The sequence below is a fragment of the Nyctereutes procyonoides genome, unplaced genomic scaffold, assembly GCF_905146905.1.
Source record: "Nyctereutes procyonoides isolate TBG_1078 unplaced genomic scaffold, NYPRO_anot_genome, whole genome shotgun sequence".
NCBI lineage: Eukaryota > Metazoa > Chordata > Mammalia > Carnivora > Canidae > Nyctereutes > Nyctereutes procyonoides.
Genome location: NW_026575042.1, coordinates 46204871 through 46230661, shown reverse-complemented (window position 1 = coordinate 46230661; position 25791 = coordinate 46204871). Strand labels below are relative to the sequence as shown.

General features: G+C 41.4%; 1 protein-coding gene across 1 annotated transcript in view; it reads right to left on the bottom strand.

The window, feature by feature from the left end:
• MED12L (mediator complex subunit 12L) overlaps positions 1-25791 on the bottom strand; it is a 317933-nt gene that overhangs the window by 224636 nt on the left and 67506 nt on the right. Inside the window, 5 exon segments of the mRNA XM_055321579.1 lie at positions 1414-1545; positions 19689-19825; positions 20144-20243; positions 21053-21202; positions 24724-24993. Of these exon segments, the coding sequence (XP_055177554.1) occupies positions 1414-1545; positions 19689-19825; positions 20144-20243; positions 21053-21202; positions 24724-24993 (789 nt within the window).

The following is a 25791-nucleotide window of genomic DNA, read 5'->3' as shown; positions in this document are numbered from 1 at the left end:
CAAGCCCCAACCTGAACAATGTGATTCTTTTTATTTGGTGAACAGTATTTTCCCAACAGGAGGGGAGAAAGAGAGGTCTATGGACATGTTCTTCCTATTTTATTTTTTAAGAGCTTCACAGGACACACTATTTTCAATAAGAGAGAACCAGCTATGTCCTCATCTACTCATACAACATTTTCTGAGCATCAACTATTCACTGAGCACTGTTCTGGGTGCCAAAGACAACACTCAACAGGGTAGATGAGGTCCCATTTGTCACGCTTAAGCTCCAGAGGGTGGTAGGCAGGCAGTAAACAATAAGTCAATGAGGAGAGTAAAACAGAGTGATGTGAGAAAGAGTGCCTGAAGGGTGGGTGATAGAGGATCTTCCTGAGGAGGGGACATATGTTGAGCTACAAATGCTAGAAAGACACACTTCCTAAAATAAGAATGGCAGAAGGGAACTGGCCATGTAAAGAAACACCCAGAAGGAACAGCAAGACAAAGGTCCCAAAGGCAGACGCTGGTGTGGTGTGCTGAAGGCACAGGAGGGCCAAGGTGGCTGCGACTGTTACCCACGGGAGAAATACATGAGATGAGGAGAGAAAGCCAGGCTAGGGAGGCCCATGCAAGACTCTGTGGACACAGCAAGGAGTCATCAGAGGTCTGAGGAAGGGGGCAACGTGATCTGCTTCCAGTATGAAAAAGCTGCTCTGGGTGCTGTGAAGAGCAAAGCAAAAGATGAGCAAGGGAGCAGAGAAGAGGGGGCCCTGCAGCAGTCCTGAGTGAGGGTGAGGGTGGGCCGATCACACCACACACACCCCTTCTCCTGGCCATCCCTCTGGATCTTATGGGCAGATAAGGAGGCTAACTTAAGAATTTTCCCTCCAACAAAAGCTAATGTTTATCAAGTTAGCTTTGGATTTTTTTTTTCCCTTTATGATCTCTACTTCCACGGCTTTAAATGCTCTATCTGGGGCCAGTACACAATCTCAAAACTAATGCAAATTGGTATCAGTAATCTCAAAATCAGAACTGCCTCAAGAAAATACTTCCACATCCACTAAAAATTATGTAGCTTTAAAATTCAAAAAGTTGTTCTATATTATATACATTTCCGTGTGTGTACATATTAAATGTATATAATACAAAACATATATATGTGCATGTGTTTCAGCCTCATATAAGGAGAGGTCTTTGTTCTAAATCAGACGTGAAAGTTTTATTTTAAAAGATACAATTTTAAATTAGTCCAGAATATAAATTATTGGCTTCATCAACAGAACGATCTTATATGTCGTCCTTCTGTGAATTTGTATTTTTCCTTAAAGAAGAAAAAAAAATAGCATAATGAGTAAGGAAAAAGAATCCTCTCCAAAACAGTTATTTTTAAATGATGGTGTTCGACAGCAGAAAGAAAACTGAACCTACCTCTGCCTCGATTTCCGCTTGCCTCTTCTCCAAGAGTTTTGCCACCGCCATGGCCCTGTGCTTGCCTGACCGTTTGCAGCTCACCGCCCATTCACACAGCAGCGTCACCACAGCTTCATCATTGGGAGCGACCTACAACCGAGAGAAATAGGTACCAGCCACGTCAAATGTCAAATGAAGTATTCACCCAATGAGAGGAAGCAAGTGTTGTAATGTTTAAAGCTTCTAAAGCTTTCTTTAAATTAAGCTTTCTTATATTCTATTATAGCTATTTTATTTATTTAATGTTTTAAAGATTTTTTTTTCTTTTTTTTAATTCATAAGAGACACAGAGAGAGAGGCAGACACAGGCAGAGGGAGAAGCAGGCTCCCTGCAGAGAACCGTATGCGCGGCTTGATCCCAGGACCTCGGGATCATGCCCTGAGCCGAAGGCAGACGCTCAACCACTGAGCCACCCAGGTGCCCCTATTATAGTTATTTTAGAAAATATTCCCTAATCTTTTTTAATTGAAGTATAAAGAGTAACACTAGAAGTAACAAGGAGGAAATCACTTACTAGAACAGCTCAATCTATGACAATTTCAAGGGATTGAGAGTCTCCTTTGTACATGCCTTCATTTACATAGAATCATCACTCAGTCTCACTGATCCTCCAGAACTCAACTGATGTTGATAAAGCCAAGAGAAAGGGAAACTGACCACTGAATAACCAGAAGAGCTGTTACCTATCCCAAGCCCTCACTCCACTGTTGACCCCCTCACACTCTCACACTCCAGTCTTGTTTACTACCTAATCTTAACTTGCCAGGTTATCAAGTTGCCCAACAGGAAACCGAAGGGAACTGGAGAGGAAGCTAGAATACTGACCAAAGACTCACTGCATTAGAAACAACAAACATGAAAAATGGCAACCAAGCATCAAAAAAACAAAACAAACAAACAAAAAAGAAAACGAAAATTAAAAGCAGACACAGTTAACAGAGGACAATATATCCTGGGCCTATGTAGGGCTCAGCACTGCCATCAGAACTATAAGCTGTAGCTGCCACGGCCTAGAAATGGGAACCACAGACTGAGGATCAGAGGGGTCAAAGGTCACAGGAACCCAAGTGACATGAATTAGGGACAGGTAGGAGGAGGTAAGTCATAGGAGAAACCATCCTTTTATGTAACCACGCCAACCAATGCAACATCAATCACAAGTTTTTAATATCTGTCCAACTGTATAAACACTACGCCAGAAGAACTGGATAATTCACAGTATTGGTATTTATATGCTAATCGAGAAGTCCCTAACTTTTTAGAATCCACAGCTCAATTGTGATTATAATCCTTGTAAACACACTCCCAGGAAAAATATGCAGATATATACACATAAATCTATGACAACTTTTAAGAAGGTTCACAGACTCCGAGAAGACACCCAGGAATCCTAGGATAAGAATCCCTGATCAGCTTGCAAATAACCTAGATCATGAAAATCACTTTATTCCAAGATTCTTAGTCATCCTACCCAAAATCTGGTGGAACACATGTTGACTCATAACAAAGAAATGTTATCTAGGACAGATCTCAAAAGCACCTCTGGGTCTCTTAATTTAAATTAAGAGAAATAATTCAATTAAAATATATAAAGGTTGAATATAACATTTAAAAAAGAAAGCAAACTAGAAGGAATGTTTGCCTGGATTCAAATAAATCCAGAGAAAAGTAAAAATATAAAAGTTAATTCAGTGAAGCATCACATGCTTAGACTTAGATTATAGACAACAAAGAAAGTTACCCTGAAAATACTACCATCACTTTTTAATAAATTAGTAATGTGCATCATATCCACATTCATAAAGTCTCCTGTATTTTATTCTACATCATTAAAACAACATGAAAAAAAGGCTACAAAAGAACAAATAATGACTCACTCAACTTAAGTAATAGGCTTCTCTTGACGTAGAGAGGCATAGAATAGCACATATAAAGGAAAACACTTTTTTTTAAAAAACACATCCAGAGAGGACCACTGGTTTGGGGTAATGTACTAGAAAATAAGCCATAGGAAGGAGTCCATTCACTTCCAAAAGCACTTACTAAGTACCCATGCTAGACACTGAGGAAACAAAAATTTAAAAGATCTGACCCCTGTTCTCTAAAAGTTCACCCTCTAGAAAGAAAAGCAGAAAAGACAACTAAATCATAAAGCTATGAGATATGGTGTGCCTGGCTGGCTCAGTCAGAGGAGCATGTGACTCTTGATCCTGGGATCATAAGTCAAGCCCCATGTTGTGTATAGAGATTACTTATGCAAACAAACAAATAAATAAATAAACCTTAAAAAAAAAAAAGTTACAGGATGTTTTGACAACACGGAGGAAGAAGTAATTAAGCCCGCCTGTCTGCACCTTCCATATCTCATAGGGAATGAGCATCCATCAATCCCATCTCACCAACATCTGAGAGCATAACTTGAAGACAGAGGGCCTGCAGTCCGCCTGCTACAGCTATGGTCTAAACTTGTAATTATTAGGAAATAAGTGAATTAAGACAATCTAAGGAAAATGCTGCTGAAACATTCCATTCTTAAAATATAGAATTTTATTACAGGAATTTTCTTGTATTCGTATCAATTACATGCCTATAATCCATTTCCAACCAATAAACATTTTCCAATTCTGGCCAGATTCAAACAGTACAAAGTCCACTCTTTTTTTTGGAGTATCAGATAGACTGTCAAATAATGCCAGTCTTTCCTTAGGAGACTGGAGTAGTGAGGATGGAGGAATAGATAGGTTCTGTGCCTATTTTAAAATAAACAGTAAGATAAATAAATAAATAAATAAATAAATAAATAAATAAAACAGTAAGATATTACTAAAGATGTTTTATTACTACCTTCTCAGAAAATCATACTGGAAAAATCAGGTCACATGATACCAACTTGAATGCAAACAATCCCAGCAAAACAAATATTACATATTTATGTATTTGGGTCATAATGTACTTCATTACTTCTTTATTGCTGAAAAATTATTAGTTATAAAATATTCTTATAGTTTCAGTGTATTTTTCTAGATAATTTCTCAATGAAAACTCCCCCTCCAACCTCTACTAATTACTACTAAGTTTTGATTCACATTTTAAGCTATTTTTACCAAGAGTCCTCTTCTAGATTCTGCTATCAAAAATGAGGATATCCAGCCTATTTTGCTCTATGTACCCGTTCCAGGGAATATCCAACCAGACATGTTCAATGTGCATACAAACAGACCTCCCCGGCTCACACTCCCCACGTGCAGATCCTTGTACCCCTCCCCCACTGCTCTGCATCAATCAACTTTTGTAAAATTAGAGGATTGCTTCCATTTGCCTGCCAGATGCTATCTTACAAATTAATTCAAATAACTGTCAACAGAACATCACAATTTCAAATATGTAAACTGAAGTGCATTCTCACCCTATAAACAAACTTCTAAGAATATTAAGCTCCATTTCTGTATTTTTTTAAAAAAAGATTTTATTTATTTATTCATGAGAGACACACAGAGAGGCAGAGACACAGGCAGAGGGAGAAGCCCAATCAATGTGGGACTCGATCCCAGGACCCTCGGCTCGGGATCACGACCTGAACCAAAGGCAGACGCTCAACCACTGACACACTGAGATACCCCAAGCTCCATTTCTTTAAAACGATAATTATTTATGTGCAATTTAGTAAATATGATTTTAACATATAATAACTTCAAGGCAAAATTTGAGGCAATTTAGGAGTTCAGCATATGAACTACAATCCCGGTCTTCAACGAGATGACAAGTGGGACAGACATACATATATACCAATAATTCGGATGCATTAAAAAGGAAATGAAAATTGCCTCAGAAAGTCAACATTGTTAACAGGAACAGAGAGAGAAGCCTGAAGAGAACATCTAGATGCTTCCTTTTAAACAGTGGTTTTTGAGAAAAATCCTGAAGAATGAGTTAAATTTCAAAACAGAGATGAACAAAAGGAGAAACAAGTATGTGGGAGACAGAATAACACACCCCCCCTCCACACCCCCAACCCCAAGATGTCCACATGGTAAATCCAGGACATGTGAATACATTACCTGAAATGACAAAAGGGACTTTGTGGCTGTATTCAAGGTCAGGAGGTTGGGGGCGGGTGGAGGGGGGATTATCCTGGCTTTATTGGATGGAACCAACGTAATCACAGGGGTAGTTGTGAGGCAAAGAGATGTGACAAGAGAAGCAGGCGCCAGGTCAGGGAGAGACTGGAAGATGCTGTGCTGGTGGCTTTGGAGAGGGAGCAAGGGGACACAAGCTGAGGAACGCAGGTGGCTTCTAGAAGCTGGGAAACACGGAGAAAGAGTGGCCCCTATGACCCCCTCAGAACGCAGCCCGAGTGACACTTTGATTAGAGCCCAGGTAACCTCCAGAACTACAAGAGAATAAATTTGTGTTGTTTTAAGCCACTAAATTTCTGATAACTTGGGATGGCAGCAATAGGAAATTACTCCAAACTAGTTTTAAACAAGTATATAAAAAGCGGCAAACACGGGTGTAGTTCAAGGAATTAGAAGAGCAGGACTAACTGGTTTGGTAGCAAATAAAGGAAGGCCACATATAGGTAAAAATCCGGGGAACAGCTTAATGATACCACATTGCAAAAGAGTAGCATGAAATAGGTAGAAGCTTCATTAATTCATTTACTAAGTTATCAGTAAGTGTATCTCGAATACCTACTGTGCCAAGGCCTTTTCTAGGCGCTAGATATAGTCTCACGTACTATTTTGTAGGAATAAAACCTGCTGATTCCCTCTGGATGTGATTCCCACTATTTAACAAGAGCCTTAAAAATGTTCCTATCATTCGTTCCAATAATTCAATCTTTGGAAATACAACCCGAGGAAACTGTCTTAAAGTAAGAAGACAGGAGTGCTCGAGTCATCAGGGAAACAAGACACTAAAACCCTCCCCCCCTTTCTAGAGCCAGAAACTGACAGATTCCCTCTGAAATTTGAAGGAGGCACACAATGGAGCAAATCAGAGAAAACAGGGTGAGCTCACAGACAGAGAAAGGGCTCTATGGGTGGTTCACAGGCCACATAATTTGTCTTTGGCGGTGGAACTATGGGTATTTTTGTGGTGTTTTATTTTTATGTCTATTTTTCTGCAAATGGTGAAATTCTGGGATCTAATTAAAGATGTATAAATAAGGAAGGCAGACTGGAGAGGCCTGCCAATGAACAAAGGAAACAGGAAGTCAAAGACGAGTGATTACCAGTAGGGCTCACATCCCCTAAGACAGCATTCACCCCTCTCAGGCAAGGTGGGCTCCCCGCTGGCCTGCCATCCTCTCTTTGGGGATTCAGGGACGCCATCCTCTCAGCTTTAATGCTACATTCTGCATTGGGGTCTTTGATAGACAATGTGAAGACTTTAGGTAATTCTTTGGTCACAAGAAGAAAGGAAAAAAAAAATCACCCTATCAGGTACTGATTAGGTGCACTGCTCAGTGTTCCATCTCATAAAACATTTTGGATGCTAAAGGACTAGCCCTGACCCGATGAAACTGTTTCTATTCTGATCAAAAATAATTTTGACTAGGTTTTCCGCAACATGTATTGCTTATTCTAGTCATTACTAAAATCTCAGCACTTTTAAGTGATCAAGACAGACGCAACAGAAATTAAGAACTGAAAGTTCTTGACCTTAAATATAAGTCTTTTCGGTCATTTATTTCTTTTTTTTTTTTTAAGATTTATTGGGGGGGGGAGTGCATGCACACGTACGTGTGTGTGTGCACATGCATAAGCGGGGAAGGCGCAGAGGGAGACGGAGGGAGAACCCCAAGCAGACTCCTCACTGCCGGGCTTAATCTCAGGACTCTCACATCACGACCTGAGCTGAAATCAACAGTTGGACACTTAACACTCTGAACCACCCAGGTGTCCCTCTTTCCAGTCATTTCTAATGAAAATTTAAAACACAAAATAACTTAGGATGGACTTAATAATCGGCCTCAAAATCATTAATAAGGATATCCTGACAAATTTACAGGCAGTAATAAAGATAATTAACGTATATTGAGGACTTGCTCAATGTACAGCCAGATGTGATAAATGTGTTTCAGGAGCTATTTCTTTTAATCTTTACTACACACGAGCTGGTTATCACTGTCATTTTACAGTTAAGGAACCCAAGGCATAAAGATGTTAAAGAGCTTGTCCTGGATCACTCAGCTAATCAATAAAAAAGTCTTGCCACAAGATAAATCTTGGGAAATGAACTAAGTAAGGACAGCAACACTATGTGTCAGAAGAAGTCGGGAAGGTAACCGTGACCCACCTTCCCAAGTAAACAATGGCCTATGTGTGAGCTCCAAGTTTCTCTGGGCTCTTCTCCCTCGACTCCTGACGCGCAACATGAGAGTATCCTGCTCTCTGGTGCAGAATATTACTTCCATGAAATATGCATCTTTCACAACATGGCCTCATGGTTATTAGATCTCCAGCTACCGGTTTCAAATAATCCATTAGGAAGTGGAGAAACACCCCTGAGAGCTACTGAAGAAAAAAGTCCTTTACCATTTCAAACACTATAAAGGAGAGCTGGAGTCCAGGAGCGGTAACAGGCAGCTTTTCACATTGGTACGTCGTAAGAGACACCACGACTTGGTGAACAGTCCGAGCATGCGCCCCGAGTCTACAACTACACAGAGGCAACTCCACAGAAGGATGAAAGAGACAGAGAGATAGAAATTGAGCCACGGTACATAAAATTAAGGCCAAACCAGGGGGTCGAGAATCTGAATTCTAGCCACGGCATAAATTAAAACATGTCATCCTGGCAACAATGATATTCACATTTGCAAATTTCTGGCCGCAGGAAGTATCAGAAGTAATAGTTGAAAATATTTATCGAGCAGGCACTGGGTGTTTCACACATATCATCTCTAATCTTGACAACAAACTCTGAAGCAGGTGTTGCTACCCCATTTGACAGATAAGAAGACTGAGGTTCAGTAGTTAAGGCGGCCAAGGGCACAGAGACCTAAGTGGCAGAATTAGGAGACCTAATTTCAAAGCCCATTCTTTCTGCTGCTCCCATCATCCCTGAATCAAGATCCCTGGAAGCACGAGGAACATCATGGCTATGGGAAAACCCCTCAAGTGGCTCACACACACAGCAGGAAGCCTCTTTCCAAGCCCCACTCCACCCAGCCACTATCATCCACTGTCCCAGCCCGACTCCTCTCTCTCTAGGAACAAGTCAGGCTCCTAATCAAAGGGATGGGTATGCAGAGAATGAATTACCAAAGACTTCGCTCCCCCTCTAATACTTGCTAGGCCAGATACTCGTAGAAGTCAAGGATCTGTCTTTTTCATGGTTTTATTTTCAGCATCTACCACAGTGCCTACCACACGGCAGATTCAATCGGTGTTTTTAATCACAGAGTAAAAGCAACACTGCATTACATGAAACCAAAAGCAAAAACAAGGTAAGATGAGGGCAGACAATGGTGGGTGGAGTTTACATTTTATTCCCCTTCCCCAAAACACAGATGCACTTACTTACTATGGAAACGTATCCGACAGTCTAACAGCTGATTAAGTGGGAAGTACTAGATGTATTCTCATTCCTAATTTAATGAGTCAGGGATGCTGACCCCACTATTTAGCATGATTCTGAAGGACTTAGCCAATGGGAAGGAGGAATAAATACTTGAAAGGATATGGCAACATTACTAGAGTTTACATAAAATCATTATCTTCCTCCAGAGAACTAGAAGAACTGGAGAAGGAGATCCCTGGGTGGCTTGGCGGTTTAGCGCCTGCCTTTGGCCCAGGGTGTGATCCTGGAGTCCCGGGACCGAGAGTCCCACGTTGGGCTCCCTGCATGGAGCCTGCTTCTCCCTCTGCCTGTGTCTCTGCTTCTCTCTGTCTATCATGAATGAATGAATGAATGAATGAATGAATGAATGAATAAGAAGAACTGGAGAACCAGAAAAACCTAGAAAACTAGAAGACTTTATTAGAATAAAAGAGCTGAGCATCATGACTAGAACAAAAACAAGCAAAAAGCGATAGACAATATTAAGCAGAGAGAAAAAGAAAATCCTACATAATAATTTTGTAGAATGTAACTCATTCATGTCCTCCAACTTGTTGCTAAGTGTTCATATTTGTCTACATAAACGCCCAGGAAAATATCCAAAGGACACGTTCCAACATGAACAGGGGTTACTGCTCACGTACAGAATGAGTGCCTGCTATATAGTATGCTCCATTCTAATACTTTCACTACGATGCTATGACTGTTGAGCAAACTGAGGCCTGAAGGTTAAATAGCTTGTTAAATGTCTCAAAGCTACCAGGTCACAGACCTAAGAGTCAAATCCATGCTATGTGCTCCACAGGAAGAGCTCTGATGCAAACATGCCCCCTTCTGGGGAGAAGAGTGAGAGAAAGGTCCAAGTTGTGGGTCAAAGGGCACTTCTTATAAAAAATGTATTCCAAGGATGCCTGGGTGGCTCAGTGGTTGAGCATCTGCCTTCGGTTCAGGTGATCCCAGGGTCCCAGGATCGAGTCCTATGTCTGGCTCCCCGTAGGGAGCCTGCTTCTCCCTCTGCCTATGTCTCTGCCTCTCTGTGTGCCTCTCACAAATAAATAAATAAAATCTTTCAAAAAATAAATGTATTCCATTCTATGTACATAAAAATCATAAGAAACCTGAAACTAATAACACTCTATCATTCTACGCTGTATTATAATAACGTTGTACTTCAACAAAAAATATTTTTTAAAAATCACAATAAGAAATAGTCACCATAATGAGAACAAACATGACAATGAATGGATGGATACAAAATTCAAAAATCAGTAATGCCCTTCAAATAACAGCATTGTTCATTTGGCCTCATGAACTTTGGACACACCCACAATGGTAAAATACTGAAATCATTATTGACTCTATAGCAAATCATCATCATTAATGGTGCTATCTACATCTACAGTAAAGATAACCCAAATGTGGAGATCCTCATCATCAAGGTCTGTCACATTCTTCTTTCCTGGAAAGAGTGGGTATAAACTCAATAGATTAAGTCTAATTCCATTCTTACTCAACCACTCAATAACCTAATGGCCTATAAAAACTAACCACAGGCCTTCTATTCTGTTACAACAAAGAAGGGAAAATAATTGACAACTACATCTGACAGTCAGGCTTCCTCCAGAAATTAGAAGATACTTGATGAGAGTGTTTGCTATTTTAAGAAATGTCTTAATATACTACTGATATTATGAAACGACACCATAAAAAGGAATGGGAAAAACCAATGACTCATTACCGTAAGCAACAGCAAACTCAAAAAACTTGAGATCAGATACTAAAATAAAGCTCTTCAATAGCTTTTTAATCTGAGCCTAATGGGACATGTTTATAAATGTAATTAATCACTCTTAGTCAACATTAAACAAAATGGTCATATCTGGATTAAAAAGTTATATTACAGCATCAATAAATAACACGGAATAATATATAGAGTAGTGAAATTAGCTAATGGCTTGCAACCTAAGGCACATTTACAGAAATCTGGATGAATTTCAAGAACTGCATTAAGTTAAATCGTGGTCTAAACTGCTAATAGGACATAAACCTGTTGTACGTGATCACAAATAGCACTTACACGAAGGATCTCCGCAGAAAGCAGTAAGACTAAGACTGTTAACCACAAACCCAGAAGACACAATATTTAGATATAAGCAGTATCCACTTGTGACAAGTCTTTCTAAATACGAATGATAGATTCCCTGTGTAAATTTCCAAAAGATATTTAAGATGCCTGATATTTTGAAGAGGAAAAGGGCAGGTTTTCCTCCTCTCACATCCTTAGAATCAATGTTGATAGCCGTTAGGTCTTAGGACACCTAGGAAATGAATCTGCTCTTCTCCAGTTATATCATCAACATTTAAATAATAACACAAATGCAAAAAAATAGAATTTTGAGAATGATACAACTGCATGATAACAGAAATCCTGCATGAGGAGGTACCTGCGTGGCTCAGTTGGTTAAGTGTTTGACTCTTGATTTCAGCCCATCATGACCTCGTGGTCATGAGATCAAGCTCAGGGTCAGGCTCCATTCTGGGTGTGGAGTCTACTTAAGATTCTCTCTCTCTGCACTCTCCGGCTTACACACGCACAAGAGCATATGCGCACACACACTCTATCTCTCTAAATAAAAATAAGTCATACACAAGATAAATTATAAAATAACTCCCTCCAAAACTCCATGAAAAGTGTCAGGTCTCTCCAGACTTAATAATCAAAAAGTCATCACTGTATGGTACAATATGCTTTACTACTTGCCTTTTATGAGAAATGAAGGGAACATACAGGTAAGAAACAGGGAAACACAAATTTTTAAAACATGGTACTAGGTTGATAAAGTCATCCAACCATGAAGATAACAACTGGCATTTACTAGGTGTTTACCCCATGGTACCAAGTGAAGTGGATTCTAGTAGTAAGGCGCTGTACAGTGACAATGACACAAGGGAACAAGTAACTGGCTGGAATCCACCCAGCTACTGGACAGCAGAGCCAGGACTCAAATCCAGGTCTGAAGTAGCCTCAAGTTTGTGATATTCTACAGGGGTCAGCTTGTTCAACTTGAAGATTTGGATTTTCTAGCTTAAATATTGTTTATTATGTTGAAATTGTCAAGCCTTTAAAAATCAGAGATTGTTCCTGCAAATAAATATGCCAATATTAATATGGAAACTGTGGCAATTATAAAAGTTTTTCCCTCCTTTTTCCAAAATTACACCTGACACTTGTCTGTCCTCTATAGTTATCTGAAATGAAATGGTTTATTAAAGAAGTGGGACAAGGAATGGAATGGACTAGTCAAAAGCTGAGTCCTCGGGGCACCTGGGTGCCTCAGTCAGTTGAGCATTCAGCTCCTGACCTCAGTTCAGGTCTTGATCTCAGAGTAGAAGTCCAGGCTTCATGCTGGGCTCCACACTGGGTGTGGAGCCTACTTAAAAATAAAAAATAAATAAAAAAATAAAATAAATTTTAAATGAAAAATTTTTAAAGAAAGAGTTGGGTTCTAGAACCATTTAAGATTCTAATCCCTATTTTCCCACCAATGAGTTGGGTATGAGGTTGGACAATTTACTAATTTGCTCTACACCTTGGTTTACTCATCTGCTAAGTAGGATATAAAGAAAAAAAAAATTTTTAGACATGTGTCTCATTGGCCAGGGAAAAAGTCCATGAGACATAACACACTTAAAACAGGGCCAACTGTTTAAGATAAAGGCTGAAGAAAAAAGAGTCGTATTAACATGCTCAAAAACAAAGAGGCCCACCACAATGTAAATGGATCCATTACTGACCCTTATCAATAATAGCACTGTCTAAAATGTCTGGACCTGCCATTCCCCCCCTCCACCGCCCCCACCCGTTAAATAATGACCCTTTCACTGATAGATTTACCTTAAGAAAGAAGAAAATGGTAGCTCTAAGAGATTGGCAATTCCCCCTTCAGGCGTCTAGTAGGACACAGTGTGACTTCTGCAGTACAATGTGCTGGGACAGGGCTGTGACCAGCATTAACAATTCTAAAATTCAGCATATACATCTCCACAGGAAGCCACCTAGGTATGTTTTCCTTGTTTGCTTAACTTTTGCCTCATTTGACTTTGTTATCTTGAGTCTTAATTTTTGAAAGCGACTGTTGTTTTTTTTTTTTTTTAAGACTTTATTTATTTCTTTATGAGAGACAGAGAGAGGCAGAGAAGCAGAAGCAGGCTCCATGCAGGGAGTCCGATGCGGGACTGAATCTGGGTCTCCAGGATCATACGCTGGGCCGAAGGCAATGCTAAACACTGAGCCACCCAGGCTGCCGGAAAGTGACTTTTTTCTTAAACATTAAAAAACAACAAAACCAAAGCCCTCCCCCTCCAAAAAAAAAAAAAAAAAAAAACAACCCTAAGCAACGGAATGAGCATAATCTCTTTTACTACATGGTAGTACTACGGAATGAGCATAATCTCTTTTACTACATGGTAGTACTACGGCCACCTCACCTTGGTGGGCCAATCGCATCCAATTGCTTCCCCACTGAGGGTAAAGTCTTTGGGAAAATCCAAAAATGTAAAAAGTCTGACAGATCCTGGCTGTGCTTTATGGACTAATGGCTTGTGTGATGGCTAGTTGTGCGTGCATGTGTGTGTGCGTGTGTCCACAATAGTCCAAAGGGACCATATTCCTTCCATGTCTCTAGAGTTTAACTGCCTCCCTAACTATAAATCAGTTATAATAGTAAGTAGTGTTCACTGAGTACTCATTTACACACTAGGCACTATAAATATTTAAGGGTTTTATTGATATTGTTTCAGATCATTCTCATATCATCAGGAGGTAGAAATCCCATTTTACAAATGGGAAAATTGAGACTCATCAAGGTTAAGTGAATTGTACATAATGCCAAAGACAGGCACTACTACTAACCTACTGATTTCACAAGCTGAGACCTCTCCTGTCGGCCACACCCCTACTCTCCCTGCATTTTTTTCTTATATGTCTGAACCTGTACCATTGTTAAAATCTATACAATATGTTGGCTTTATTACTGCACTTACCCTTGCTCTCCTTACTCTTGCCCCACTTTTTTTTTGTTAAAGATTTTTATCCATCCATTTGAGAATGAGAGAGAGCATGAGCATGAGGAGATGGAGGGGAAGCAGAGGGAGAGGGAGAAGCAGACTCCCTGCTAAGCAGGAAGCCTGACACGGGGCTCAACTCTGGGATCATGACCTGAGCCCAAGGAAGACACTTAACCAACTGAAGACACCCAGGCGCCCCCACTACCGACCCTTCCAAACCCAGTCTCATAGAGGGCTTTCCTTTCCAGCTCACTGTCCCCAGCAGCTTTTATGTAAGCCCCCAAAAACAAATTCAGTAAATATTTCCTGAGTACTTCTTGGGCCCCAGGCATGGTGTTAAGCCTGAGCTGGCCAACAAAAGGAACACAGACTCTGACCTATGGCGCTACAGGCTAGCGGGAAGAAAAACATGGAACAAGCCCAGCAATGACAGAAACTGAGATTTTCCGTTGCATGGTGGCCCGAGTTCTTCAGCCACACTGATGCAGACCTGGTATGGCCCTGGAGGCCTGGGCCAGAGGTAAGACAGCTGCTCTCGACTCTGGGCCTATGCCATTCAAGTAAAAAGAAAAAATCAGTACGAACTCATCCCGCCTATTCAGAGAATGCTTCGTGACTACTCTAAGCAGAAATGAAACAGTAAGTTATTTAGATGTTCAGGTTTGGGTGTGTGATGGTTCTGTTTAACAGCAGGGAAAGAGGAAAACATACGTGTTACTGCAGCTGCTCTGGCCTTTTCATTACTCAGTAGAAAGTCAGCTTCCGTGCATAACAAAGAGAGAAGTGAAAAGGCAGCTCTTCCTGCCGTCTTTAGACTTTCCCTTCTATCCATGTCCCTGGGGGACTCAAAGATACAGCTACTTCTCCCTTCACGCCCAACACAAACAAGGGAAGAAGCCAACAGGAAGGAAGAGGTCTGGGTGCTCTGTGAGGCTGAAGGACACCTCATCTTCAGACTTGAGGTCGGCAAAGCGGCCCCCGCCTGTAGTGAGAGAAACTCACTTAGGACTTGGAATCAGGAGGTTCCCCCCCCCCCCCCCCGCCAATTCCCAACAACAGTCCTTTGTGTGGACATCAGGCTTCTCTGCCTCCATCATCCAGAGCACAAATGGTTCTTCTGAAACACTAAACAGGCAAATCCATAAGCCAAAGTATAAAACAGGTGCCAGGAGTTGCAAAGCGACAGGTGTCTGGGCAAACATGGCCAACAGACACATTGCTTGGTCTACGGAGTGTTTTAAGACTGAAAAAGTTTACATGTAAGTCTTGACATCCAATTTCTCTTAAAATGTTGAATGATCAGACGGCAGCAGGTCTGCATTTCCAACTAGAATCTGAGCCAGGCCACTCTACTCAGAAAGGGCATGCCCCCTCCCCAGTCGCCTCTCAGTGGCCCTGGATGCACCAGCCTACCATTAACTTGCACCACCTGCCTGACCACCATGCAATACGAGTCTCTGAGCCCTGTCCTATGCATTACAAGTTTTATATCTCACACTACACTGAATGAAAAATCAAGCAGCATAGATCTAGAATAAGGAAACATTAAGTGTTTTGAGATGTATATTTTTACCTCTTACAACAGTAGCCAAGCCCTAACAGAGAAGTAGCTGCTGAGGATAAGAGGGGGCAGCAGGGAAGGAGAGGGTAAAGGAATAACACAGTCCATGGACAATGAGTGGAAGCACTCTACAGGCCTGACACAGTTCATCGTGGGGCACACTCTCACCCTCATGACCGCAGAGTACAACCACAGGACAGGACGAAGGTTTCAAACACCTTCATCCTGTGCATTACCATTTTCAACAGCCTTTGACCAAATATCGAGACTAATGACACACATAAATCTGAACTTCAGATTCCGCGTCCCATCGGTACAGCTGCTCTCCTAACTCCCTACAACAAAGTAGGAAGACCTAGATTTCCTTTTAGCGGTTCCAGAGAAAAAGGAATCAAGAAGGGTAAGTTCAACTTTCCCAAACAGGCGTGGGGAAGCAGGCTGAGCAACCTAGGGCCTGGGCCTACCTAAACACAACTTCACCAAAAGCAAACCTCAAGCTCATTGCAACTGCAGAGGTTGGTCACTTTTTTTCTATTATCTTTCATGTTGTCTAAGTCCTCACACAAACTATGCAACCAAAAAAGAGGAAGCACATTTTCAAGAAGTGAGAACGGTTTCTGAATCCTAACCACACCACTTTATTCAACTCTTTCTAATCAGAAGATTATAGTTTCATCATATTGGATCTTCAAATGTAATACTAATGCTATTAATAAGTATTGCTATTTATCATTAACACTTTTTAATATATTTACACAGTACTTTATAATTCTCAAAGTGCTCATATCCTTGAGGGGACAGATAAGTTGGCATAGAGCACTCGCCCTAACATGTAAAAGGCACGGAAGCACCGAGCCTATGGGTAACTTGTTCAAGGTCACACAGCTGATCATCATTAGTACAACTCCACAGCTCCGACATGAATTCCAGAAATACATAAAGTGACTTGGTAGTCAAGAAAATAGCGGACCCTAGTAAAGAGTAAGCACAAAGATGAAACACTGCATGCATATATACACACATACGCGTTTTGATGCACACACAAATGCCAAAGCTATACTGTAAGAGTAAAAATTTAATATTCAATAAAACTCAATGTTAAATATTTTAATGTTGAAAAATTATCCTAATGTTAAATTAACTGGATCTGCCCAGTTATTCTTTCTGGCAGATTATGAAAAGGTGACCAGTTGGAATTACAGGTTTGAAATAGAATTTTTGTCTTACTCATAAAAGAGCACTGTCACCACAAAGCAACCGCTCGCTCACAACAAATCTTTCCATGGTTGAGTCAACATTCAACATAATTACCCCTAAATGGGCAACTCGGACATTCCTTCCAATGAAGTAGGTCACTAGAACATCCAGGACTCTCTGCCCTAAACACATGTCGCCCTCTAGTGGCATCCACCTCCCTGTTTCCCGGGTGAAGTCCCTCACTGGAGGCAACTGTGCTTTACAGAGCTGATAGCGTGATTTTACTCAAAAATATAAAACTTGCGGTGCCTGGGTGGCTCAGTCGAGTTAGCATCTGACCCTTGATCTCACTTCAGGTCCTTTGATATCGGGGACATGAGTTCGAGCCTCGCATTGAACTCACCCAGCGTGGGGCTTACTTGAAAAAAAAGAATATATATATATATATATATTATATATTCAGTATATATATTTTGATATGTAGTTTAACGTATTTTAATATATATTTTTTTATATTTTTAGTATATGTAAGTTAAAAGTTAATTTCTGCAGTTGATAAGACACTTAGATCATTTTCTCTTAAGGAGAGCTAATGAATAACTTAAGTCTCTGTTGGTGAATGGGGCATGTAACTCTGAAGTTGATCGGTTCCTTCACTTGAGAGTTCTATAGTCAGGCTAATCACAAAACTCAAGCGGTTCTGGTGCACTTGCTAAAATGCTCACAAGGGAATAATGCAGTGTTAACTCAACACTTGGTGCAAGAAGCTTAGCAGAGCAAAAGGACATCTTGAATTTTAGTTACGCCTACTTTCTTCCCTGGTATCTCACTTCTATATATTAAAAACCTTAACAGTCTTACAACTTTTTACCTAAGAAAGTCTTTATCACAAATAGACACCCTGAAAGAACAAAGTAACACTCTAACTTGTGTGAATAAGTGGAAAATTACACAGACTTATAATCAGTATACTCTATGGAAGTACTAAAGCATCGCTATTGAGACTTCACAGCGAATGAGAAAATATGCTCCGTCTGTACCTCACTCAACATTCTGACATTCTACTGGGCAGCAGTGAACTTGAACCTCATCTTTGAGAAGCAGGGTGACACCACAAATTATTCCAGAAAGAGGAATAACCTATGGCAGATTCACATCAGATTCGCCTAAGGGTGGGAGATAAGGAAAGGTTTGGGGTTATTGTTTCTCTGGTTTAATCTCTCCCTTCCACATATGCATTCTCAAAGGCTAGTACAAAATTCAAAGATAATAGTAATCAGTTAACTAAGGTCTTCCTTAAACGCAGGTGCCATGTCTTAATATTTACCTCTTCGTTCCCAGTGCCTAACACAACCTGGATATACCATAAGTGCTCTCCACTGTAAAAAGAAGACAGACAAGCTTGCTCATTCTCCCAAATTAAGGGTGAGAGTAAAAAACTGAAAAACCTTTGTTTATACAGCAGTTCAATCATGAAACAATCTAATCCAAGAAAGCATAGGATAATAATTGTCTGTGATAGGGCAGCCTGGGTGGCCCAGCGGTTCAGCACCTGCCTTCAGCCCAGGGCGTGATCCTGGTGTCTCTGCCTGCCTCCCTCCCTCTCTCTCTCTCTCTCTCTCTCTCTCTCTCTCTCATATGAATAAATAAAAATAATAAATAAATAAAAATAAATAAAATAATAAATAAATACAAATCTTAAAAAGTAAAGATTTTATTTATTCATGAGAGAGAGAGAGAGAGAGAGAGGCGCAGAGACACAGTCAGAGGGAGAAGCAGGCTCCATGCAGGGAGCCCGACGTGGGACTCGATCCTGGGTCTCCAGGATCACGCCCTGGGCCGAAGGCAGCGCTAAACCGCTGGGCCACTCGGAGAATCCCCAAATAAAATCTTTAAAAATAAAAAAATTGTCTGTGATAGTTAACTTTACTTGTGAATTTGGTTAGGCCACGGTACAGTTTTTTTGGTCAAATTCCAGTCTAGATGTTGCTGTGAAGGTTATTTTTTTTAAATGTGGATAACATTTAAATCAGTTAACTCTGAGGAAAGCAGACTATCCTCCATAATATGAGTGGGCCTCACCCAATGAGTTGAAGGCCTTAAAAGAAAAGACAGGTCCCCAAGGAAGAAGGAATTCTGCTTCTATACAGGCTTCAGACTCAAACTGCAACATCAACTGTTCCCAGGGTCCCCAGGCTGCTAGCCTGCCCTGCACATTTCAGATTTGCCTGCCCTCATAATCATGTGAGCCAATTCCTTAAAATAAATTGGAAAATTATGTATACACACACACACACACAATTATGCGTGTGTGTGTGTGTATACATATATATGTGTGTATACTGGTTCCCCCTCTCCATGTTGGTTCTGTTTCTCTGGAGAATCCTAATACATTGCATACAGATTTTTCAAAGATCATGACTACAATATTCACTCACTGCTCTAAATATTAAAATACAATCCCTCTAAGTTAAAGCCAGAATGAAGTCCAATCACTAAATGGATACTGTGCTAGAACTAAAATGATGGGGGTGATAATAATGGCCAAGAAAAATCTTTCCAATAAATACACCTAGGTTAATCAGCCCAATGATCATTCCATTTTAATAATCTGGAGGGGTTTCAGTCCAACAAAAAAATGATTTCAGGGTGTAGACACCTTCTAAGCTATTATACTTCACAGAAAAGGCTTTGCCAGAATGGAATGAATGAAAAAAGAGGAAAGAAAAGAAAAAAAAGAAAAGAAAAGAAAAGAAGGGAAAGAGAAAGAGAAGGAAAGGAAAGGAAGAAAGAAAAATAGGTTGAGAAAATTAAAATGAAAAGAAGAAAAACATTAGCTACCTCTTGGTTATCTTTGTTTTGGTTTGCCCAGAAAATCTTATGATAAAGCGTCTCCATTGAATTGCTGGAATCAGTTCGGTCAAAACAATGTCGATCCAACACTTCCAACGTGTGCAAAACCCGACTAATGGTCACTCCTGGATGTGGAAATTAAGCAAGCATTTAAAGAGGTTAAACGAAGCCAGAACAGCATAGTACAAAATCATCAATATGTAGGGCAAAGGGGATTTTAAGGAAGTGTCATTCTCAGCATGTAAGAAATGCCAACAAAACCAAACCTGACGTTCTAGACAGCCAGGAGCTAAAGGGCACGGAATGAAGAATGCCTCAACAGTCACTAGGTGGCTCCGCCGAAAAGCACCCTTACTCAGTATGGGGACGGATTTTGTAAGAATCAGAAACACGCCCTAAAGGCCAACATTCAGAAGCACTCCTTCTTCTCTCGTGTGCTGTACCTGCTGTTGACTCTTGGCACTTGTCAAAAGACCACCGAACTTCCACTGCTCGGCCTCTTTGTTTTATCTGCTGTTCCACCTCATAAATCCTTGCCCGAACCTGAAAGATAATCGCTTCTAATTAACTTGTGCTTGGAAAGCCACGGTGGCTGTCTAAATCATGTCAGGTTCTCCCACGTGAGCACAGCATCCTACAATGAACCGCGATCCTGACTAACATCATAGCAAATTTAGCCTGTTGCCCAAGAAGCACATTTTAAAATTTACAAGTGGTGGCTCAATGCCAGTTGTCAATAACAAATGCTCCCAGAAAACTAACACTTGCTTTATTACAAGTGAAAATTTTTGTAGGATTATCATATGGGAAAGTGAAAGCTCTAATGTATCCTTCTTGAGACATTTTTCTATGTATGAAAACAACCACCCCCCCCCCAAAAAAAAAAGAAAAAAAAAAAAAAACAACCAGGCATGTTTTATTAAGAAAAATGCTTGGTAAAAAACAGATTTTTATTGTCAACATTAGTCACGATCCTGTAGTTTAAGATTCTTAAGTCCCTGGACCAAATAACCCCACATTAATAAAACTGACTAATAAAAACACAGTTATTAAATATCACAGAGTACCAACTAGGAGAGCCGCGGTCATGTATTAGAACCACCACCGTAACTACTGTCTGTCTGGGTAGCAGAACTCTGGAGGAACTGCCCCGCAAGAGGGAAAGAAGAAAAGGGGCAGCGTGATGGACATCTATGGTTCAGAGAGGCCACATACTTGCCCCAAGTTCTCCACAGAGAAGGGGGAGCAGGGTTGGGATGAGCATCCGAGACGCTAAAACTTACTTGGCCCCCATGCCATGATGCCCCTCAAGAATGAAAACACCCATCGAACCCCCGTAACGGAAAGCCTACCTGCTGATTGAAGGCCGTGTTCCCACCTGGCATGGGGAGGCTGGAAGGGGCCACCTGCAGCAGATCCAGGGGCGAGCCTGGGTTCGCGCTCTTATTGTCGTTTGTGGAATAGTTCCACACCAAGGCACTTGGGCAACAGAGAGTGACAGTCTGGAAATGGAGCAGGAAAATCTTGATATTTAAAGGAATGAGAAAAGTATAATAGCTTCAAAGCAAAAAGGATGCCTTATCATAACCATACTAATAGTTTCCTATCAGTAGGTTTAGAATATGCACCGCTTACCCCTGCACATTCTCAAGGTTTCAAGTCCTAAGACAAAACTAAGAGTTATTAATTTGAGGGATACCTGGGTGGCTCGGTCAGCTAAGTGTCTGACTTTAGCTCAGGTCATGATCTCAGGGTGGAGATGCACGGAGCCCCGAGTTGGGGCTCAGCAGGGAGTCTGCTTCTCCTTCCCCCGCTCCCACTGACCCTCCCTCCCCCTGCTCCTGCTCTCTCTCTCTCAAAAAAAATAAAATAAAATCTTTAAAAAACAAACAAAATTACTAATTTGAAAGGGAGTACAACTACTGAGAAAGTAAGAAATATTATAATTCATAAGCTAACATTTCAGCCCAGAAAAACCTAGGAAAGTTAACAAAAACACAGTAATCATCAGTGAAAAATAGTCGCTTAAAACAATTTTTTCATGCAATTAGAAAAATGAGATGGAATTAGGATATGTTATTTCCTAAGGTTTTAAAATCTAAGGAGGAACTTTTTTTTTTTAATCTATGACATCATCTCTGAGATAATGCAGTAAAATAAATGTTGGACAGGCAATAACCCTGGACCGGCAGGTGGCAAATTTCTATAAAAAGCCAGGGGGGGGGGGGGACCAGAATAAATGCTTTAAATTTTGCAGGTCACCTATAATCTCTGCCACATATTCTTTTATTTTGCTTTAATAATTCACTGAAAATATAAAATGTATTCTTAGCTCCTAGGCTGGATTTGGCCTCCAGGGTCTGTCAACCCCTACCTTAGAGGTTTCTTACTCAAGCAGTTTGCATGAAGCACTTCGATGACCACCTCACCCCTGGGTCCCAGAAACGCCCCGAGGTAGAAGTGTTCCTCCCCAAGTCTACCAAAGAGGAGCATGAGCCATGGTGGAGGTTAGTAGCTGATTTCAGCACGCGTGCCTGGAACCACTACACTAACCCTCCTGCCTCCTAAACGCAGATGAAACAGTAGGGCTCCAGTTTAATCAAGCACTTACCCTGTCCTGTACCCCGCCCTGCAAGCTTTCAGTCATCGTAACCCCAACTCTATGTGGCAATGAAGTAAGAACGGTCACCGTCCCCCTCACACTCAGGAAATGGAGGCTCAAGGTTCAAGTTAGTCAGTGGCAGAGCAGAGGCTAAAATCAGGTCTGCGATGATTCTGAAAAATAGGGTCCTAACCATCGTGCTGTGGTGCCCCTCAGCGATAGACTCTGTGAGCTTATTAGAGAGGGAATGTAGTATTTCCTTTTTTTTTTTTTCCAAATGCAAAAGTGTTAAGAAAACTAGATTCTGAGGTCTAGCGGACATCTTGGTGGAAACCAGACGGCAGACGTGAAGAATGTCGAGTCCCTGAGCCCCACATCCCCATCTCCTTCCTCCTGTGTGTGAGAAGGTGAGGGCTTCTCATCTCCTGTCCGTGAGGATGCTCTTCCCAGTGTTCTGAATTCCAAAGCTGCCAACATCCAGGGCACTGACCTATCAACACTCTGCTGCTCCTGTTCTCACTCTCTACTAATTTACCCTCAGTGCAGAAAAAGTAAGTTTTTAAAATCTCCACTCACCTAACAGCAATCTCTCTCTTTCCTTCACAGGCATGTGTCTCAAAAGAACAGGTCGTGTTAGTCCTCCCCACTCCTCACTGCTCCTCAACCCACCTTACGATGGCTTCTCACCCACTACTCAACCGATCATCAGTGACCACTCTCTTCTCAAAGACAATCCAGCCATCTTCTGACCAGACTTCCCCAATCTGCGGGGCACTGCCCACTATTAGCTCCTTGTAGAAACCTTTTGCAGCACCTAGAGAAGCAGCTCAACATGGCAGTGACGAATGTGGACTCCGGATCCAGAATGCTGGTGTGAATTCCAGCTTTGCCCCTTGCCTGCGCCGTGACCTACACCATTTCATCACTAATGCTGCAGCAGTAAGACTGGTTCCAATCTCATAGGATGGTTCTGAGAACTGAATGACTTAATATAGGTTATAATTTACAACAGGGCTAAGAACACAATAAATGCTATTACTAGGCTTGTAACAGAATTCTATTCTTATTCCCTTGTCCTTGTCTCCATAACAAGACTCTCTTCTTTCTGGTCTCTCCAGGCTGGCCACATTTTCATGGTCACCTCCAAGAACTTCCCTTTGTCCACCTCTCAACCACTCAGGCCTGCCGGGTCCGCTGGTCGCCTCTTACTGCTAACTCTTTGGGTAATCTGACCGCCTCCGGGGATTTAGGTCAGCCAAGTTGCCGAGTGGTTCAAATCCACACATGGGCCCAGCTGTTTCCTCAACTTCAGAATGAGACACGTAACAACCTCTTGAACATATCCATTTAGTGATGCGAAGGAATAAAATAATCCAACACAGTCCAAAAGCAAACTTACCCACACTCTCCCAAACTGACTTCTTGGCCTTGTGTCTCTCTTTCCCCTACTTCGCCACTCCCACAAATCTTCCCTCTATTGTGGCCAAAACAAATCTAACTAAACCGCACCACTGAACATGTCATTTCCCCGGCCTCAAACCCTCCAATGGTGTCCTAATCCTAAGACACACAGGGAGCCTTCTATGCCCTGACCCCCCACAGGCTTTGTACTTTATGTTCCATTAATTCCAACCTGCACGCACAATGACTGATAGGCCCTCTGGCCCCTTTCTCGTGTTGTTCCCTCTGCCAGCCATTTTTAACTTTTTTTTAAATGTTTAATCACTATATAGCCTCATACATAAGCACGATATAACCTCCTGTTATAAGCCTGTCCTCCCCACAAGACAGTAAACACTACCAGAGTGGAGAACATGTCTTTATGGCCAGCCTTGCCCCAAAACCCCTTAGTAAAGAGCAGGACACATTAAGAGCCCAGGCAACGTGACCTGAACACTAACCTGCAAGCTCCACAGGACAGGGCTGTACCTCATTCCTGACAGTACCAGCCCAGTGGTTTACATGCTCCTGGATGTTCAAGGACCACGCAAGCAGTGATGCAGGGCAAATGAAGAGAGCCTGATAAATTACCTGGACTTTAAAGAAACAGAGAGGGATGGCAACCAACTTCAGATGTGGACTGTGGGAGCTACGGAACGCTGCATGGAGGAATGGTCTTCCAGAAGAAAAGTAATGCAGCAGACTTACTCCCTGGGTTCCCTGAAGGATTTTTATCATGGAACTGCTGCATGGCATCATACAGGACAACTACGATAACTTTCTCCTACACAGAAGCAACAGGTCTTCACTCAGCTTGATCCAACACAGAGAAAATGAAACATGAAATTTCAATCTGCAAATCTCGTGGGTGAGGAAGAAACCGGAACTGGAGTGTGACGTGAAAGTTTGATGGTCCAATTCTCAACCCAGTGGTTTCCTACACCGCATTTTAACATTAAGTAGCAAGGGCCAGGGACTTACCTGCAACATACAACTAAGTCCATAAACCAGAGGGCCGTGCTGTGCACAGGAGAGGAAGTCTGAGAAGGCCAGCTGCACAGGGCTCATGACGGGGCCAGGGGGGCCAGGGCTGGGGGCCCCGATGCTTGAGCTGTTTGGTCCTATCATCATGTGGGGCGAGTGGGCAGCCAGGAGGCTGGGGCTATCGCTCAGCAGCAAGGCAAGACGCCGGGCACAGAAGTAGGCAAGACGACGAGACAGGTAAGCCGACTGAACAAACTCATCCGAATACTGAGAAGCACAAGGACACCAGGCTTCAGTTAGGTCTGATATTATTCAGTGAAACAACTATGTTAACACAGACTTTTTTCATTAATGGGGGGAAAAAAAAAACCTTCTAAAGTACTGTAGAAACCAGTGCCATCAACCAGAACCACATGCAAGCCACATATTTAAAGTTTCCAAAAAACATTTAAAAAAGTAACAGGGAATATGAAATTAATAATGTATTTTATTTAGTCTATTATATTCAAAGTACCATCATTTCAACAGGTAATCAACCTCAAAAGATTTAATTAGATTTTATACACTTTTTCCTGAACTAAATCTGAAATCTGGTGTGCATTTTACACTTAGAGCACATCTCAAGTTGCACCTGTCACATTTTAAGGGCACAAAAGCCATATGTGGCTAGTGGCTACTCTAATGGACATGGACACAGACCATCACAGGGAGGACACATGGGATGCTAGTGTGGTGTAGTCCCCAGCAGGGCACTAGGGAGAGGAAGAAAATCGAACAGTGCTTCAATTATCAAATTCATACACTAAAATTCCAAAAAAAAAACTTTGGGTTTTTTTTTTTCCTAATAAATTTTATTCAAATAACCTAAATTTTAACAGATCTTAGAGCAATCATTGAAACAGGAAGCTCCCAGTCCCAGGGACTCAAAGAACATCAAAAGAATAAATTAGACCCTCTAATCCTTAAAAAAAAAAAAAAAGATGATTTATTTCCACAGAAATCTGTAAATCGGGAGACAGTAATTAAAGAGCTGTCTGCTTAGCTCAGTGACGGAAGCAATCAGTG